The sequence below is a fragment of the Ailuropoda melanoleuca genome, chromosome 5, assembly GCF_002007445.2.
Source record: "Ailuropoda melanoleuca isolate Jingjing chromosome 5, ASM200744v2, whole genome shotgun sequence".
NCBI lineage: Eukaryota > Metazoa > Chordata > Mammalia > Carnivora > Ursidae > Ailuropoda > Ailuropoda melanoleuca.
This window is the reverse complement of record NC_048222.1, coordinates 33,410,456-33,430,955: the sequence shown is the minus strand read 5'-3', so window position 1 is coordinate 33,430,955 and position 20,500 is coordinate 33,410,456. Positions and strand designations below refer to the sequence as shown.

Below are 20,500 nucleotides of genomic sequence, written 5' to 3'. Positions count from 1 at the left end.
AGTTCTCTAAGGGTTAGTGAAAAAAAGATCAGTTTCATAATACCCTGTTATTTAGGTTTTTATAGTTTCTTATAGCCTTCCAACAAATGTATTACATTTTCAACTATGAGCATTCTGGCCTGAGAGAGAAAGCATAAGACCAGCCCTTCTGTTCCTTCCACAATCTCAAAAGTTGTTGCTCCTTTTAACAGTTAAATCTTCTTTCTTCCTCTATAAAATAAGTTTAAAGGATTAGCTATCCCCCTTTCTTTTCCTGATTGCTCCAAATATTAAATATAGCCTCTTATATACAATGGGCAAATCGCAGTGTATTTCTCAAGATTCATCACTCTCATCTCATAAAAACATGCCACAGAACATTTTAACACACAGCATGCAAACACTTAGATTACCATCTCATATGATTCTGCGAAGTTCATTACATCCTCACGAAAAACTTCCACAGACTCAAGAAGACTACTTTTAAACTTCGGCTGCACTTGAACTAGTTCATCTTGCACAGAAACCTAGAATAAAAAAGAATACCCAACGTGAGATGTATTTCAATGAAAATGTATTTAAATGAAAACTCTAATTCTGTCCCAGCAAGTTTGTTATCCTGCAGATGTCCAGTATGAACAAGGGTGTCTCTACAATCTTGCTTAAAAAAACAAGAACAAAGGGAAATAAGCAACCCAAATGCACCAAAAGGAGACACCAATCATTCTAGTTCATGACCCAAGAGGCAAAGCCATCTTCTGTAACTGCAGTTAGGAAAAAGTTTTCTCGCTGATCCAGCTCAAGCCATCACTGTGGCCAGGGAAACAGTTACTGCTATAGGCCCAATCTGGATTACATGCTGTCTCTGAGGCCAGATGAAGGTCTGGGATTAGTAATCTCTAGTAGGTTCACATGGCTGGAACAGTCACCTAAAAGAAAGTGATATTATTCTGGGTATTTAAAAAAAAATAATGAATGCCTCCATAATAGTCTTCAAAGCTTCTGCTTAAACCTTCAATAGTAATAGTTAGCACTTAATGCATACTTGCTATCCACCAGGCTTTTCACTTATATTAACTCATTTAATCCTCAGGACAACCCTGTGTGGTAAATGCTGATACTATACTCATTTTACAGGTGAGAAAACTGAGGCGCAGAGACACTAAGGAACCTCCCCAAGGTCCCAGCATCAGCGTGAGGCAAGGTCAACATTCAAAACCTGGCTGTTTGGCTCCAGGGCTCCTGCTCTTAACTGTTCTTGACAATAGCATCTGTCCAGGTTGGAAGTTAGACTGCTTTCAGATTAATGGTGATTGTAAAGGATGGGCCAACAGGCTTATTATTATAGTTAAAGAGGCAGAACAACCCAGGTGAATCTTTTCCACTGAAAAATACCAGAAAGTCGGGCTTCACTAAATCTCAGCAGAGGGTTCTCCATTTCCTTCCCAAGATGCACTTTTCTGACGAAACCAGAAATTGTTTTTTAAAATAAGTGATTATTCAATATTGAGCATGAATGTAAATAAACATGAGCATGAAAAAAGCATTTTATACACATTACCTCAACGGAGCCTCATAACCATGTATAAAAAAATTCTTAATGTATTCCTAAATGATCACATGAAGAAACTGAGAAATGAAGGTCATTAACTTGCATAAGATCACCCAATTGGCTGGTGGCAGAGCTGGGATCACAAGTCATGACCCCAATTTCAGCTCTGGGCCCTTGCTAGTCTGCCTTGCTTCAATCTCAGTGACAAATCTTTCTATAAACAAAAAGTTTTAAGCCAATGTTTAATTAATATTTGATAAAAATTTTCACTGTAATTAAAGAATCTGGACCCTCCCTTGGAGTTCATTCTTAATGTTTAACTGAATAAATATTTACCAACTTCAAAAATGCTTAGAGGGAAATCTATAGCTAAAAAGGCCTGCATGAAAAGATAGTAGATCTCAAATCAGTAACCTAACCATCCACCTTTACAAACTAGTCAAAGAACAAACTAAATCCAAAACAAGCAGAAGGATAGAATAAAAATTACAGCACAGATAAATGATAGGAAAACAACAGAGAAAATCAACAAACTAAAAATTTCTTCTTTGAAAAGATCAACAGAATTGACAAACCTTTACCTAGACTAACCAAGAATAAAGGAGAAAGGATTCAAATTCCTAAAATGAAGAATGAAAGAGGGGATATCACCACCTACTTTACAGAAGTAAATGGAGTTATAAAGATACGATCAATAGAATGAACAGGGACCCTATGGGGTAAGAGAAAATATTAGCAAATCATATATACGATGTGGCACTCATATTCAAAATATATAAAGAACGCCTATAACTCAACAACGACAACAACAAAAACCACAAACGACTCAATTTTAAAATAGGCAAAGGACTTGAATAGACTTTTTTCCAAAGAAAATATACAAATGCTTTTTATAACCATATAAAAAGATGCTCGGGGGCACCTGGGTGGCAGAGCAGTTAAGCGTCTGCCTTCGGCTCAGGGCGTGATCCCGGCGTTATGGGATCGAGCCCCACGTCAGGCTCCTCTGCTATGAGCCTGCTTCTTCCTCTCCCACTCCCCCTGCTTGTGTTCCCTCTCTCGCTGGCTGTCTCTATCTCTGTCTTATAAATAAATAAAAAATCTTTAAAAAAAAATAAGTAAAAAAAATAAAAAGATGCTCGACATCATATAACATAAGGAAAATGCAAATCAAAGCCACAATAACATACTTCCTCACCTATTAGAATGCCCACTATCAATGAAACAGAAAATAAAAAGTGTTGGCAAGATGTGGAGAAACTGGAACCTTTTTGCACTCTTGGTGGGAATGTAAAATGGTGCAGCTGCTATGGAAAAGAGTATAGTGGATCTCAAAAAGTTAAAAATGATACTATATGATACAGCAAATCTATTCCTGGGTACATATTCAAAAGAACTGAAAGTGGGGTCTCAAAGAGATATCTGCACTTTCATGTTCATAGCAGCATTATTAGAAAAAGCCAAAAGGTGGAAGTGACCCAAGTGTCCACTGATGAATGAATGAATAAACCAAATATGGCTCATACATATAATGGAATATTAGTCAGTCTTGAAAAGGAAAGAAATTCTGTCACCTGCTACAGTATGGATGAAACTTGAGGACATTATGCTAACTGAAATAAGCCAGTCACAAGAAGACAAATATTGTCTGATTCTACTTATATGAGGTACCAAAAGTAGTCAAATTTATAGAGGCAGAAAGCAGAATGGTGGTTGTCAGGGACTGAGGAAAGAGAGAAATGGGGAGTTGTTATTTAATGGATTTAGAGTTTCGTTTTGCAAGATGAAAAACTTCTGGAGATTGGCTGCACAACAGTGTGAATATACTTAACACTATTGAACTGTACACTTAAAAATAGTTAAGATGAGAGGGGCCTTGGTGGCACAGTCAGTTAAGCATCTGACTCTTGGTTTTGGCTCAGGTCGTGATCTCAGGGTTGTGAGATGGAGCCCCGTGTCAGACTCCATGCTCTTAAACTCTGCTTAAGTTTCTCTCTCCCTCTCCCTCTGTCCCTCCCCACTGCTCACACACACACACTCCCTCCCTCTCTCTCTCGCTCTCTAAAATAAATAGATCTTAAAAAAAAAATAGTTAAGATGGCAAATGCTATGTGCATTTTACCATGATTTAAAAAAAAAAACTTAGCACAAAGTTATAATAATCAAGCCAGTAGGTTACTGGCGTAGGGATAGACATATGAATCAACAGAATAGAATTGAGAGTCCAGAAATAATTCCCTACATTTATGGTCAATTAATTTTCAGTAAGGGTGCCAAGACAGTCCGTTGGTGAAAGGATAGTCTTTTCAACAAATGGTGCTGAGACAACTGGATATTCACAGGCTTTTTTTGCATGAAGTTGGATCTCTAACTCACACCATACAAAAATTAACTCAAAATGTATCAGAAATCTAAATATAAGGGCTAAAATTATAAAACTGACATAAGAAAACATAGTAGTAAATCTTCATGACCTGGATTAGGCAATCGTCTTTTATATATGATACTAAATCACGAGCCACAAAAGGAAAAAATAGATAAATTGGACTTCATCAAAATTTTAAAAGTTTGTGCTTCAAATTCAGAGACAGAAAGCAGAATGGTGGTTACCAGGGACTGGGAGGTGGGGAGGGAGAATGTGGAGTTACTGTTTAATAGACATAGAATTTCAGATTTATAAGATGAAAGGAGTTATAGGGATGTATAGTAGCAATGTCTACACAACAATGTGAATGTCTTTAATACCACTGAACTGCACACTTAAAAAATGATTAAGATGGTAAATTTTATGTTATGTGTCTTTTACACAGTAAAAAAAGAAAAAAAAAAGAAAACTAAGACACCATCAAGAAATTGAAAAGACATCTTCTTTATCCATTCATCAGTTGATGGACCCTTGAGCTGTTTCCATAATTTGGCTGTTGTAGATCACGTGGCTATAATCATCAGGGTGCATGTATCCCTTTGAATTAATATTTTTGTGTTCTCTGGATAGATATCTAGTAGTGCCATTGCTGGATCATAGGATAGTTCTATTTTTAACTTTTTGAGGAACCTCCATACTGTCTTCCACAGTGGCTGCGCCAGTTTGCATTCCCGCCAACAGTGCAAGAGGGTTCTCCTTTCTCCACATGCTCATCAATACTTGTTATTTCTTGTGTTGTTGACTTTAGCCATTCTGACAGGTGTGAGCTGATATCTCATGATAGTTGTGATTTGTATTTCCCTGATGATGAGTGATGTTGAGCATCTTTTCATGTGTGTGTTGGCCGTCTGTCTGTCTTCTTTGGACAAATGTCTATTCATGCCTTCCAACCATTTTTTAATGGGATAATTCATTTTGGGGTGCTGAGTTTTATAAGATCTTTATATATTTTGGATGCTAACCCTTCATCAGATATGTCATCAGCAAATCTCTTCTCCCATTCCCAAAGTTGTCTTTTAGTTTTGTTGATTGTTTCCTTTGCTGTGCAGAAGGTTTTTATTTTAATGTGATATATATATATATATATATACACACACACACACATATATATATACACATATATATATATACACACATATATATACACACACATATATATATATAATGGAATATTACTCAACTGTTAAAAAGAATGAAATCTTGCCATTTGCAACAACATGGATATATCATGCTAAGCAAAATAAGTCAGTCAGAGCAAGACAAATACCGTATGATTTCACTCATATGTGGAATTTAAGAAACAAAACAAACAAGCAAAGGGAAAAACGAGAGAGAGAGAAAGATAGAGAGAGGCAAACCAAGAAACAGACTCTTAATGATAGAGAACAAACTGATGGTTACCAGAGGGGAGGTGGATGGGGGGATGGGTTAAACAGGTGATGGGGATTAAGGAGGGCACTTGTGATGAGCACCAGGTGTTGTAAGGAGCTGTTGGATCACTATATTGTACACCTGAAACTAATATTTTACTGTATGTTAACTAAATGGAATTCAAATAAAGACGTGAAGAAAAAGAAATTGAAAAGAAAATCCACAGAATGAGAGAAGATAGTTGCAAATCCTTTCATATGGGATATCCAAATATACAAAATATATAAAGAACTCTTACAACTCAAAAATGAAAAGACAGCCCATTTTTTTAAAAAGCAAAGGATTTAAATTCACATTTCTCCAAACAAGATGGATGAATGGCCAATAAGTACAAAAAAGATGCTCAACGTCATTATCCATTAGGAGAATGAAGTAGTGGTACAGAGGACAACACAGATAAACCCTAAAACGTTATGCTAAATGAAAGAAGCCAGTCACACGAGGCTACATATTGTTTGAGTCCATCTATATTACATGTCCAGAAAAGGCACATCCACAGAGACAGAAAAGTAGATTCATGGCTGCCAGGGACTAGGGAAAGAGGGAGAAGATGGAATGGCTGCTAATGGGTATGGGGTCTTTCTTAGGAAGATGAAAGTGTTCTAAAATTAGATAATGATGGTGATTGTGCAGCGATATAAGCATACTAAAAATCACTGAACTGTATGCTTCGAAATGGTAAATTGTATGGTACGTAAATTACATCTCAATAAAGCTATTAAAATAATATATATTTAAGCTTTAAAATGTATGAATTTTTTTCTAGAGATAGTGATTATAAAAAAAATAAGAATTAAATTTGTACTTACAGCTTTGCTCTGCAGTTTGTTGAAAGAATATCTCAAGGTATCGACTGCTTCTGATTCTTCTTTGGTTACTTCAACTTCAAATCTGTTTAAAATAGCATAGGCTTCCTGAAAAAGTGGGAGTAGAGTTTCAGAAACATCACAAGGAAAGCAAATGCCAAATGATTTAGACGCCTTCTAGAAACACATTCTTATTCTTCCCATTCTTAGAAGAAGAGAGTGTATTCTAGAAGAGTGGTTCCAAAATTAAACATGTATATAAAGCACGTCTAGATTCTCCCTGATTCCAGACACTGACTCTAGATCTTACATCCTGAAATCTAATAAGCACCTAGGTGATTCTGATGGAGATGCAGGCAGATCACATTGAAATACTCTCTTAGTCGGGGCCCCTGGGTGGCTCAGTTGGTTGAGCATCTGACTCTTGGTCTCAGCTCAGGTCTTAATCTCACAGTCATAAGTTCGAGTCCCACACTGGGCTCCAGGTTAGGCATGGAGCCTACATTTAAAAAAAAGAAGAAAGAAAGAAATAGTATCTTAGAAAATATCCCTAGAATCATTTTTTGTCTCTCTCTCCTCTTTGATGTTGTGCAACACTATGCAAAATATCTTCTCATTACTCTACTAAAATACGCATCGGCTATATACGAACAGAATGAAACAACAACGTGGGAGATACTCTGAAGAAAAGAAACTTGAATGGTCGAAGGGATGGATTAGCAACTGGATTTACTAAAAGAATTTATGCTGAAGAATAAAGTTTCTGGGACACCGAGTGACTCAGTGGGTAAAGCATCCAACCCTTGATTTCACCTCAGGTCATGATTGCAGGGTTGTGAGACTGAGCCCCGCATCTGGCTCCTCACTGGCATGGAGCCTGTTTAAGACTCTCTCTCTCGGGGCGCCTGGGGGGCACAGCAGTTAAGCGTCTGCCTTCGGCTCAGGGCGTGATCCCGGCGTTATGGGATCGAGCCCCACATCAGGGCTCTTCCGCTATGAGCCTGCTTCTTCCTCTCCCACTCCCCCTCCCTGTTCCCTCTCTCGCTGGCTGTCTCTATCTCTGTCGAATAAATAAATAAAATCTTTAAAAAAAAAAAAAAAGACTCTCTCTCTCTCTTCTTTGCCCTCTGCACCTCCCCCATTGCTTATACAAGTGCACTCTCTCAAAAAAAAAAAAAGTAATAAAATAAATTCAGAGTCTGATTTTTATTATCACCATGAGCCAGGAATTTAAATATTAGTCACGAAATACTTGTGGAAGACAAAATAATGGCCTCTCCGATGCTGTCCACATCCTAATCTCCAGAGTCTGTGAATATGTTACTTTACATGGCAAAAGGCACTTTGCAGATGCGATTATGTTTAAAAACAAAACAAAACAAAACTTGAGGTGGGGAGATTATCCTGGACCAACTGGGTGAACCCAACATAATCACAAAGGTCCATATAAGGGAAAGAGGGAGGCAGGAGGGTCAAGCCAGAGAAGATGTGAAGACTGAAGTAGGGGCAAGAGTGACACCATTGCTGGAAGGGGCTGTGAGCCAAGGAATGCAGGTGGCTTCTGGAAGCTGGAAAAGGCAAGGAATAGACTCTTTCCTGGAGCCTCCAGAAAGAATACAGCCCTTCTGACATCTTGATTTTAGCCCCATAAAATCCATTTTCAGACTTAGGATCTGTAGAACTATAAAATAATATGTTTATGTTGATTTAAGCTATTAAGTTTATGGTAATTTGTTATAGCCAGAGTGGGAAACTAATACAGTACTCTACCCTAAAAACATTTCTGGTTGATGTTAGTTCCAACAGCTTACTATTGAGCCTAAGTGGACTGCTCCCACCATGCTGCCCTCGGTATGCCATTGGTTGTGAGTGAGGCCTATAAGTGATTTCTAAGGAAAGCCAAAGATATTTGGAGAACTTGCCTCGCATGTTGGAATCAACATGAAAGAGCACAAGTATTCATTTCTGTAAAATGTTAGTGCTAGCATAAAAAACTGAAGACTGTCTAGACCAGTGCAGCATTATGAATATATTAATATTCCTTCGTATACTGTTCGCTGTTGGTAATTGCCAAAAGTCCTCCAAGGACATCAAATCAGAAAGGAGAAACTGGCAGACTGTGCCATGAAACAGATGAAGGAAGTATGTTAACAGAATCAATTTTTTAGTGTGTCTCTCTTTAAAAAAAAAAAAGTATTTCAAGAAAGAAAAATGTGATCATTTCTTACTTCAATTGGTCCCAAAGTCATGTCCATTTGAATTTCATTATCACGGATAGACGATAAGGCTTCCATTGCAAACCTGACATCATCTAAATCACGAATGGGTCTAGATAACTTTTTCAAGTATTCATTGATAAATGCGATCATGTCTGACATTTTCTTTTTGTATTCTTCATTCAAGTATCGACAGAGTAACATCTTCCATGCCTTAGCCTCAATTGATAAGGCCAATTTCATTGGCTCTGGGGAAAGGAAGGAAGATCGGAATGGAATACAACTGATATTCTGAAACTACTTCACGTGTAATCTGAGCATCTCTAACTGCACCGCCCTATTTGATGATCACAGCTCTAACCAGTCAACTCTCTCTTATCAATCCTTACACATTCCTCTTTTCTTCTCTTGGTATCCCTCGACCCCCAAGCCCTGCCAGGCTTGAAACATGGCTGCTCCCCACCAACTTCCAACAGTTAGACTGAGAGGACTAGGGGGTGAGGAAACATACAGCCAGCTTATTGGTTGAGGCTGAGAGATCCTCTCATGAGGTCTGAGCCTCATGACCCTGTCTTCTCCTTTTCCTCAGTTCCCAAGCATTCAGCTCACCTTCCGCCTTTTTTAAAACTGCTGCTGCCTATTCTATTTCTTAGTTTCCTCTCTCTAAAATCAAGCCCCCAGCCAACTTTCACAGTGTGCTAGCATTGGTTTTTATATGAGGAATCACAGCGCTAACCACTTTGAACAAACAAATAGGAATTTTAAGTAATTGTGATAATAATAGGTAAACTCATTTTTCAGAAGTCTACAGTTCTTGGAATTATTGCCCCTGAAGTATAGTTTCTGATTTCTAACCAAATATTCCCTTCAACTACTTGTGATTCTTCCCCAAATTAAATCCCTTCTTGATAGATTTAATAACAGTACTTAAGGGGCGCCTGGGTGGCTCAGTCTGTTGACCTGCCAACTCTTGATTTCAGCTCAGGTCATAATCTCAGGGTGGTGGAATCAAGCCCTACGTGTGGCTCCATTTTCAGTGGGGAGTCTGCTTGAGATTCTCTCTCTGTCTCTCCCTCTGGTCCTTTCCCCTGGTTCCTCCATGCTCTCTCTCTTTCTCAAATAAACAAATAAATCTTCACAAAAATAATAACAGTATTTCATATTTATTGAACATCAACTATTTGCCAGGTAGTATGCTAAGTGTCTCACATAAAGCAGTTCATGGGATGAGTGATGTCATTATCACCAGCAGAAGGCATGGAGTTAAAGAGGTCAGGTAACCTTGAGAGTCAAATTCGAGAGTCACAGTTACACTTACTCCTTAAGGATAAAGCTGAAAATCTACTTAAGGAGGATAGTTGATGTAAAATAGGACATTCAAGTATCTTCTGAGAATAAAAGCTTCTCACCAACTCCTGACAAGACTGTACCACTGTAACCATGGCAATAAGTAGCCACCATAACCCAGTTTTAAACCCAAGCCATAGACTAACTGACCTCTCAGGTCACATACTTTTGCCACCCAATCAGCATCAGCCCCTCCCATCCAAATGTCAACCAATCAAAAAGAACATATCAATAAGCCCGCCTCTGAGTGCTAACCAAACAACAGCAATCTCACCTGACTAAACATCTTTCTACAGATGATGTTAACCTATTTACACCTACAGTCCTTTAAACCCCATGCTGCCCAGACACCCTGCATGAGTGTGCTCTAGGGGAACACTGGGCTTGACCAGCATCACTCTCCCTTACTCTTGTAATCAGTAAAAACAGCTTGGGCTTTTTATTTCAGATATTAAGTGGCTGTCTCATCATCCTTTGATACTCTAATCCCAAGTGGATTAACTTCTCAGGAAACCTCAAATTGTTTGATTCCTATCTCATGTATACAACTCCTTCCTCATAGTAACCTGAAAAAAAGAGTTTCACCTGTAGCTTAGTTGTTTGACTGCCAATTGAGGGATTGTATTGTATTCAGCATATTAAGCCACCCTGGTATAATATTATATGCAAAGAATATAAAATAATATATTATATAACACACATTGTATATATACATATATATAACCTATATATGAACAATATTGGTGGTCCAGAAATATTTGATATTGACAGTATTCTATCAAAGTAGCTTCATAATTGCTTTCTAAATAAAGCAACATCTTATATGAAAAATAGATACTTTACATAACATTTTTAAAATACCTGTATGCAGTTCAAGTGCTCCCACAACAATAACAGGCTTCAACTCATCGATCTCCTGTTCAAAAGTGGCAAAGTGTAGAATTTCTGATCTGATTTCAGTCAGAGAAGGGTTGTTACCCAAGAACTCCTGTAGTAAGGAAACAGTGTTTTCTTTAGCTTTTTGACAGTACAAATCTCACACTGACTTTTTAAATTATATATATATACTTTTCCACTTGTATGTCAGGCCAGTGGCTCAGTAAAGAGAGGGATGAGCCAAGAGACTGTAAGATGGGGCTATATTAGGGAATGTCATAGTCTACCATGAATAATAATAATAATAATAATAATAATAATAATGTTATTCATGTGTCCTTGAGCCTCTAAACAGAAGGACAGCTGTATCTAAGTAACTGTGACACACTCCTGAATACCCAGCTTCTGAATGTGTCTGGAATGTAATAGGAATTAAATGAAATATGCCTGAGCCTCAGTCCTCTCCGTTGCCTCAGAGAATCAATGTGAGAACTGCAGAAAATTGAATATGTTAGTTGCTGGGCATTTACAGTTTCCTGACCTCTGCTCACGAATTCCTCTCACGAACACTGATACCTTCCTGGCCTCTTGCACAAGTTAGATATAAACAACTCAAACCCAAACTGCATCTCAGGTAGCAGAAATACACCTTCACTTTCACGTCTCGGTCCTCGGTCCAGAGCGTCTTGTACTTTTGGAAGTCCTGCAAGGCCTCGTGAGCCACCTTTTGTAGAGAATTCACAGAGGAAGAAAGGAGGAGAACCAACTTGGAAATATCCTTGTGCTCTGCTACCCCTGGATAAAAATTCTTCAGTTTCCTTGCAGGAATAATTTCTTCAAAAGATCCTGAAAACAGATGTTTTTATATGTAGATAACTTCTATATTCAACTTTAAATACTATCAATGTTAATATTTATGGACTTTTCCCAAGCTGTAGTTTTTAAAAGACTCTCCCTCCAAGTAGTAAGAGCTATTCTCTTATACCTTCACTTACTCTTACTAAACCACTGTGTCAGATTTGGGGTCTAGATTTCTTTAATGTGGGAAAGCTGTATTCAGAGAAGGGAAAGTCACTGATGAAAACCTCCCCCCCAAATAAGTCCTCCAAGGGAAGGCCAAAAGAGCTGACATTGCTGCTCTACAGAATAGCTTGGTGGTTAAGAGAGAGGCACCGCATTTATTACCTAAATAACCTTAGGCCAGCTTTTTAATCTTCATGAAAATACTTGTGAGGATTAAATGAGACGATGTATGTTCATCTTCAGCTCAACATCTGGTATATCGAGATCATGCAATCACTGTTAACCACACGATAAACAACTCTTGCCAAAATCTGGTCATGTCATTGCCTTGAACAAAATTCTTAAGTATTCCCCATCAAACAGACTATACAGATAGTTTGGCCCAAACGATGCCTTGCTTTTTCACAACAGGTGTGAATAATTAAAAAGCATGATCTTTCATGCAGAATTCTAGATTTCTAAATTCTCTTTTAAAAAGGTTTAATCTGGAGTGCCTGGGTGGCTCAGTCAGTTAAGCGTCTGCCTTCAGCTGAGGTCATGATCCCAGGGTCTTGGGATCAAGCCCCATATCAGGCTCCCTCCTCAGCGGGGAGCCCGCTGCTCCCCCTGCTTGTGCTCTCTCTTTCTCTCAAATAAATAAATAAAATCTTTAAGAAAAATTAAAAACATAAAAAAGATTTAATCTAGGGCAGCTTGGGGGCTCACTTGGTTGTGTCTGATTCTTGATTTCAGCTCAGGTCATGATCTCAGTGTTGTGAGATCAAGCCCCAAGTCGAGCCCTACCTCGGGCTCCATGCTGGGCATGGAGCCTGCTTAAGACTCTCTCTCTACCCCTCCTCTCTCTTTTTATCTCTCTCAAACAATTTTTTAAAAAGAAATAAAAATAAAAGGATTTAATCTGGTAGTACAGGACCCATGTTCCTGCATGGCACCAATTAGCCAAAGCTGGGAAGCATCTCTTAAAAGGGCATCCCTGTTGAATTTGCCACAGTCTCCTCTTAAGACCAGGTCAATCATTTGTTCTTTTGTCTTAATTTTATTTATTTATTTTTTTAAAGATTTTATTTATTTATTCGACAGAGATAGAGACAGCCAGCAAGAGAGGGAACACAAGCAGGGGGAATGGGAGAGAAAGAAGCAGGCTCATAGCAGAAGAGCCTGATGTGGGGCTCGATCCCATAACGCCGGGATCACACCCTGAGCCAAAGGCAGACGCTTAACAGCTGTGCCACCCAGGCGCCCCTGCTCTTTTGTCTTAATTTTAATCAAAACTGAAGCAAAAGAAACTACAAGGTATTGGCTTAATTAACTAAGTAACTGATGTTGCAGGTCCTGTTCGTTCTATCCCTTTTATTGCACAGAGGCATTCCACTGTGTAGCTATACCTCGTTTTGTTTGTCCATTGACCAGTTTTTGGACATTTGGGTTGCTAGCAATTTGAAGCTATTACGAATAATGCAGCAGTGAACAGTCACATCTTTACATGGGCATATTTCCTTTCTCTTGGGTAAATTCCTAGGAGTGGAATTCCTGAGCCAAATGGGAAAGGTATGCTCAGCTTTTTAAGAAAGTGCCAAACTGGTTCCAAAGTGGCTGTACCTTTCTATACATTCCCCTCAGCAATGCATGGGAGTTTCAGGGTGTCAACAATTAGTATTGTAGTCTTTTGTTTTTTTTTTTAAATTTCATCCATTCCAGTAGGTGTGCAGTGGCATAGCATCATGGTTTTAACCTGTATTTCCCCAATAACTAATGATGTTGAGCATCTTTTCAAGTGTTGTTTAGCCATTCATATATCTTCTTTGAACTCATCTTTTGCCCATTTGGGGAGGGTGACGGTCTTCTTATTACTTGTTTGAGTTCTTTATATACTTTGAATACAAGTACTTTATATCAGATGTGTGAGTTGCAAATATTTTCTCCAAATGTGTGGCTTCCCTTTTTAATTTTTTAAATGGCATCTTTTGAAGAGCAAAAGTTTTTTAATTTGGTTGAAGTCCAATTTGTCAATTTTCTTTGTTATGGATCATGTTTTTGCTGTCATATCTGAGAAATTTTTGTCTAACCCCCAAATCACTAACTTCTTACATGTTCTCTTCTAAAATTTTTATAGTTTTAGTTCTTCTATAGTTGACTGAATTAATTTCTTTGAATGGTGTGAGGTAAGAGAACAACTTCATTTTTTTTTTTTGCATATGTATGTCTAATTGTTCCAGCACCATGTGTTGAAGAGACAATCCATTACCCCATTTTTTGACTTGGTATCCTTTCAGAAAGGCAAGTGACTCTAAAGTTTATATCTAGATTGCCTGTTCTGTCCCACTTAATATAGACATGTCTCCTTAGGCCAACACTGCACTGCTTTGCTTACTGTAACTTTATATCATGTTTTGAAATCAAGTCATGCAAGTACTCCAGCTTTACTAACCTTTTTCAAAATTGTACTGGTTATTAACAGTTTCTTTGAATTTTCCTATTCCTATTCAGATTTTAGGATCAACTCAATTTCTGCAAAATCACTTTCTGGAATTTTGATAGAGATTCCACTAAATCTGTAGATTAATTTGGGAGAATTGCTATTTTAGCAGTACTGAGGCTTCCAGTCCATGAACATGGTGTATCTTTCAGCAATGTTTTGTAGCTTCCAGTGTACAGGCCTTACACTTCTTCCGTTAAATTTATTCTTTATGATATTATTGTGAATGAAATTTTTTTTAAAATTTTGTTTTCAGATTGTTCATTCCTAGTATTTAGAAATATAATTGAGCTTTGCATATTGACTTTATATCCTGCATACTTGCTGAACTCATTAATTCTAATAGTTTTGCATGTGTATGTATTCCTGAGGATGTTTTTGCATACATGATAATGTTATCTATTAATAAAGCCAGTTTTGCCTCTTCCTTTCCAGTCTGTATATCCTTAATTTCTTATTAAATCCACTAGATTGAGTCCCCAGTATAACGTTGCATAGATGTGGTGAAAGTTGGCATTTTTAACTTGTTCCCGATCTTAGGGGGAAATAAGTTATTCTTTCACCATTCGGTAGGATGTTGACTATAGGCTTTTCATAGTCGCCCTTTATCAGGTTGAAGGAGTTCAGTTCTATCCCCAGATTGTGGAATATGTTTACGATGAAAGAGAGTTGGATTTTGCCAAATCCCTTCTGTGTCTACTGAGGTGATCATGTGATTTTGTTCTTTATTCTATTAATAGGGTGTATTTTAGCATGTTAAACCAACCTTCTACTTCTGGGATAAGCCTCTTTTGGTCAAAATAGATGCTCCCTTTTATATGTTTCTGGATTCAGTTTGCTGACATTTTGTTAAGGATTTCAGCACAGTTATTTTAATTTAAGGATCCTTTAAAGAATGTTTTTAAATATAAAGAAGTCAAACTTAAACATATTTTCTTCTATGGTTTGACCTTTGTATGTCTTAAGAATTTTTCCCTACCCTAATGTCATAAATATATGTTATGTTTGATTCAAACAATGTTATAGAATGTGTGTGTGTGTGTGTGTGTGTGTGTGTATTTAACAGTGCTATAAAATATAGAATAATAGGTATGAATTTAAGATGCTTTTAAAATATAATTTAAGGGGTGCCTGGGTGGCTCAGTTGGTTAAGAGTCTGACTTCAGCTAAGGTCATGATCTCAGCATCCTGGGATCAAGCCCCGAGTCAGGATCCCTGCTCAGAGAGGAGTCTGTTTCTCCCTCTCCATTTGCCTCTCCCCCTGCTTGTGCTCTCTCTGTCTTTCTCTCAAATGAATAAATAAATAAAAATCTTTACAAAATCTTTCCCCCTTGATTAGTAAGTCTACCTGTGTCATATATCTAATTTTCATATATATAAGTGTTTCTGCACCCTCTGTCCTGTTCCATTGATCTATCTACTCTAGGACCATTAAGAGATTTTTTAAATTAGTCTGGCTTAATAACTCTCCTTCCTATGTGGCAGGACAGGACCCCATAACTTGTTTTCCTTCACCAATATATTTTTTTTTTAGATTTTTTTATTTTATTTATGTGACAGAGAGACAGCCAGCGAGAGAAGGTACACAGTAGGGGAGTGGGAGAGGAAGAAGCAGGCTCCCAGCGGAGGAGCCCGATGTGGGACTTGATCCCGGAACACCGGGATCACGCCCTGAGCCGAAGGCAGACGCTTAATGACTGTGCTACCCAGGCACCCCGTCCTTCACCAATATTTTGAGCTATTTTTGGATCTTTGCATTTCCATATAATTTTACAGAAAAAAATAAAATTAATTTAACAAATTGTATAAAAAATTCTGTTGTGATTTCATTGGAATTGTATCGAGTTTGTAAATTAATTTAAAAAACTGAATTCTTCATGTTGTGAATTTATTCCTATCTTCCATTATACCATTCAATAATAATTATTTTCTCCAAAAATGTTATGCAAATATTTTTTACATTTATTAATTAAGTACCTTATGGTTTTGTGGCTATTGAAAAACCCATTTTTTCTATTAAATTTTTCCCAGCTTTATTGAGATATAATTGACATATAATTCTATTACATTCTAATTGAATTATTGGCCATTATAGAAATACTTTTTTATGTTGGTCTTTTATACATAAACTTTACCGAACATATTAGTTCTAATAGTTTTTTCTAGATGCATTGGATTTCCTATGAATGATCTTTAAAATAAGGTCAATCTTAGTCTTCCTTTCTCATTATCTCATTTTTTATTGTCTGATTTCTCCAATAAAATATTGAATAGAAGTGATGATAGCAGACTTCCTTGTTTTATTCTTCATTTTAATGGAAAATAAATGCTTCTAAATTTTTCCACAGATACCATTAGCAGAAAATCCTTCATATTCCTAGTGTGCTAGAAGGATGTGTGTGGGTGACTAAAATATATCATATACACAGCAGCATATATAAAACAGTAAAGATGAATATGACATATATAAAATGTATTAAATAAGAAGGAAAATAATTTCAATGTACTCAGCACCCAGGTGAAGGAGAGAATGGTAATCATGATTACCTTTGTGGTAATCATATACATATATCAAAATATCACATTTACGTCCAAAATTAATGCAATTTTTACTTATCAATAGTTTGGCTTTCTATACAAAAGTGCCCAAAAATGTCCATCAAACTTTGGGTCAGTGCCATATTACACTCATAATTACTTCAGGGAACAGCCTATGTACTTTATGTACAAGGAACACATGACTCAGAACTTTTAAGCACCATGTTCTAGCAAACTAAGTTCATTGGACCAAATACAATGCTGAAAGTAGAATTAGCACTAAGCCTTGCTATAATTTTTCTTCAAATCTTAGATTATGATAGTAGAACAATGATAAAATCCTTGTTCACCTATGTCCAAACTCTAGAGGGAAATGTCTGCATGTGATATTTATGATGGAGGATGGAGAGCACTCATTTTTTTTTTATTTTTAATGCAAAATTTAACAAATAAACATAATTAGCCATGAAAAAGAATGGAACCTTGCCATTTGCAGCAACATGGCTGGAGCTAGACAGTATAATGCTAAGTGAAATAAGCCCATCAGAGAAAGACAAATACCATATGACTTCACTTGTATGTGGAATTTACAAAACAAAACAAATGAACACAGGGGAAAAAAAAGAGAGACAAACCAAAAAGCAGACTCTTAACTATAGAGAGCAAACAGAGCAAACATGGTGACCAGAGGGGAGGTGGGCGGGGGGCTGGGGGAGACAGGTGAAGGGGATCAAGAGTACACTTATCTTGATGAGCACTGAGTAATACATGGAAGTGTTGAATCACTATCTTGTACACCTGAAGCTAATGTAACACCATATGTTAGCTACACTGGAATTAAAATTTTTAAAATCTATATGCTGTCATACCCAGGAAGAATCATAAAGACCATTGACTAGTTGTTACGAGTCTAAGATCCTATTCATCTGAGATTTGTTTTAACGTTCTTACTCTCTTCCTTCTTAGCCGGTTTTGCTGTGTTTACAGGGGTCACATCAGTTGCAGTACGGCTGGGACTGGTGACGGCAGTCTTGACGTGACGGGTCTGCTGTTGCCCCCAGTGAGCCACTCCTCTGCTGACCTCCAGGGTAAGCTGGATCATCCGGTTGATGGCTTGTTGAATGTCATCCAAACTAGGAATCATTACCTGTGGAGAGAAGAATCAGGCTCCTGGTACTGGCGCCACATACCACCCCTCCCCATTTCTCACCAGCCCCTCCCTCACTGGGCAGGAAAACCTCAGCTGGCACAGTGGCAGGCTGCTCTGAGGAGAGGCCTGTTAGAGGAGGGTAGGCTGCGGATTTTCTCTATCCTGAGGTTTGCCCATTCTATCATTTCCTGCAGGCTAAACAGGTCAAGCACAGTACTTGTCATCCTTTCCCTGTGAGGGAAATTTCTGGATACAGCCAGAAATTGTGGACCCTGGGTTAGAGCCGAGGAAGCAAAGCGACTGAAGAAACTATACTGCCAAGGTTCTGGCCTCAGTTCTTTGGAATGTGTGACAAATAAGCACAGAAGCTCTCCTCCGGGAGGCTAAACTGTGTCAGTATTGATGGTGGTAGATGCGTCACAGATTGTTTCTGCCTGGCCTTACCCTGCGGCCCACCACAGACTGCCCCTCAGTCACCCATTCCGAATGCCAAGGGGAAGCTGGGACGGTGCTGGAAATAAGTGCCAGGAGAAGGCATAAGGGTCCCAGTGCTTGGGGCTTGGGCCCTATCTTTCTTTCTCTTCTGCCATTCTTGGTTACCTCACAGTTGTATGTTGGGGGTGGGATCTGGACTTCTGAGATGGAGTATTTAGATAATTTAATGCTTGAAGAAAGAAAATGCAAGAATATTTTTAGAGTACTTGCTGACTGATGGCTGAACAGATGCTTAACTCATCTCTTACGCCAACTTTCAATACACCATGAACTATGCAGAGTAATTTTTAATAATAGATAATGCTCTGATTTTTGTTAAATACTGGTGAAGCTAAAGAATACATAGAGGGGTGCCTGGGTGGCTCAGCCTTCGGCTCAGTTCATGATCCCAGGGTCCTGGGATCGAGCCCCGCATCGGGATCCCTGCTTGGCAGAAAGCCTGCTTCTCCCTCTCCCACTCCCCCTGCTGGTGTTCCCTCTCTCGCTGTGTGTCTCTCTGTCCAATAAATAAATACAATCTTTAAAAGAAAAAAAAAAAGAATACATAGAACCAAGCAGTTATTCTAAATGAAAGTTCAGTTGTAGTGCTGCACTTCTTTAAAAATTACCAAAATATCATTGTATTAACTTGAATATTAAATTATACTTACCACATTCGGAATCGCAAGATGTACTTCAGTTTTTATAAAGGAAATAACATCTTCTGATCGCCTTCGTCCATGGTGGCTGGAATAAGATGCACATTTAACTTATAAAACTTAACCTAAAATTTCATTAAAGTTTGGTTCTGCTACCATTTTCGATCCTAAAGACCATTTTCAAAATACCAAATTACATGGGGGATGTTACTTATAATGAAACCATATATTCAGAAAACTAAGAAACATAATGCTTTAATATTATTAGAAGTGAAATATTAGTCTCCTGCACATTTTCTAGTATTTTAATGTTGCTCTCTCTCAGTAATAACCATTTAATAATGTCTACTAAAAGCACATCCTGGGGGCTCCTGGTGGCTCAGTCGGTTAAGTGTCTGACTTCTGCTCAAGTCATGACCCCAGGGTCCTAGGATCGAGCCCCATGTTGGGCTCCTTGCTCAGCCTGGAATTCGCTTGTCCCTCTCCCTTTGCCCCTCCAATGCTCCCTACACTTCACTCATGCTCGCTCTCTTGCTCTCTTAAATAAATAAAATCTTTTAAAAAAATTAAAAAATAAAGGCACATCCTGTTTCCACCCTGTAACAGATGCCAGACAAGATCACCAACAAAAAAGCATGAACCTTCACATACTTTCTTATATACATTCATTTTGCAAGATTACACAGGAGATTTCTGGTCAAAGCCCTCCAAAAACTGTTTTTTTGTTTGTTTGTTTCTGTTTTTGTTTTAGAGAGAGAAGGGTAGGGAAGAGGAAGAAGAGAGAGAATCTTAAGCAGACTCCACGCCCAGCATGAAGCCCAACGTGGGCGGGGCTCAATTTCACCATGCTGAGATCATGACCTGAACCAAAATCAGGAGTCCAACACTTAACCAACTGAGCCACCCAGGAGCCCCTAAAAACTGCTTTGTTAAACAACATATTCATGCTCAGGCCAAGCCCACACATACAGACATGCTGAGTACAAGTAATGAAGAACACCTACCAAAGCTACAAATTAGTTTGCTAATCTCCCTCTGCCTTGACCTCTGCCCCCATCCCAAACAAAATTATAATAAATGTTTTATTTTTCTCCATAGCAAGAAATGCTGTCAGCCTGAATCACAATTTCTTTCTCTCACACTCTACAAATACTGTTTCACTGGCTTCTTTTCTTTCCACGTTCAGACAACGGTTCTGCTGTTAAGCCACTTTTCTAAGTAACAGCCTGTTGTTTGGATGCTTACAGGATTTTCCCTTTTATTCTGGAAATTCACAAATTTTATGTTTAGGTGTAGGTGATTTTTCCCATGAATCCTGTCAGGTAGGCTAATTGAACATAATAATAATAATAATAATATCCTGTCAGGTACACAGAGAATCTTTTGAAGATGATAAAACAGGTCTCTTCTCAATATTAGACAGGAGCTGTGCTTTAATTGACCATATGTAGGTTTCACATGCTGGAAAATTACTGAAAAACTACACCTCCATTTATATGCAAGCAGATTTTGGGGCGGTGAGAATCATAAACACAAAGCCTCCTCAGT

The 20,500-nt window shown here is 38.0% G+C and overlaps 1 protein-coding gene across 1 annotated transcript in view; it reads right to left on the bottom strand.

The window, feature by feature from the left end:
* DNAH8 (dynein axonemal heavy chain 8) overlaps positions 1-20,500 on the bottom strand; it is a 332,098-nt gene that overhangs the window by 228,909 nt on the left and 82,689 nt on the right. The window contains exons 21-27 of the mRNA XM_034660654.1: positions 18,965-19,040; positions 17,621-17,816; positions 11,282-11,478; positions 10,618-10,744; positions 8,422-8,657; positions 6,197-6,301; positions 393-506 (exon numbers count right to left, since the gene is read on the bottom strand). Coding sequence (XP_034516545.1) covers positions 393-506; positions 6,197-6,301; positions 8,422-8,657; positions 10,618-10,744; positions 11,282-11,478; positions 17,621-17,816; positions 18,965-19,040 — 1,051 coding nt within the window. The remainder of the gene's footprint in view (positions 1-392; positions 507-6,196; positions 6,302-8,421; positions 8,658-10,617; positions 10,745-11,281; positions 11,479-17,620; positions 17,817-18,964; positions 19,041-20,500) is intronic.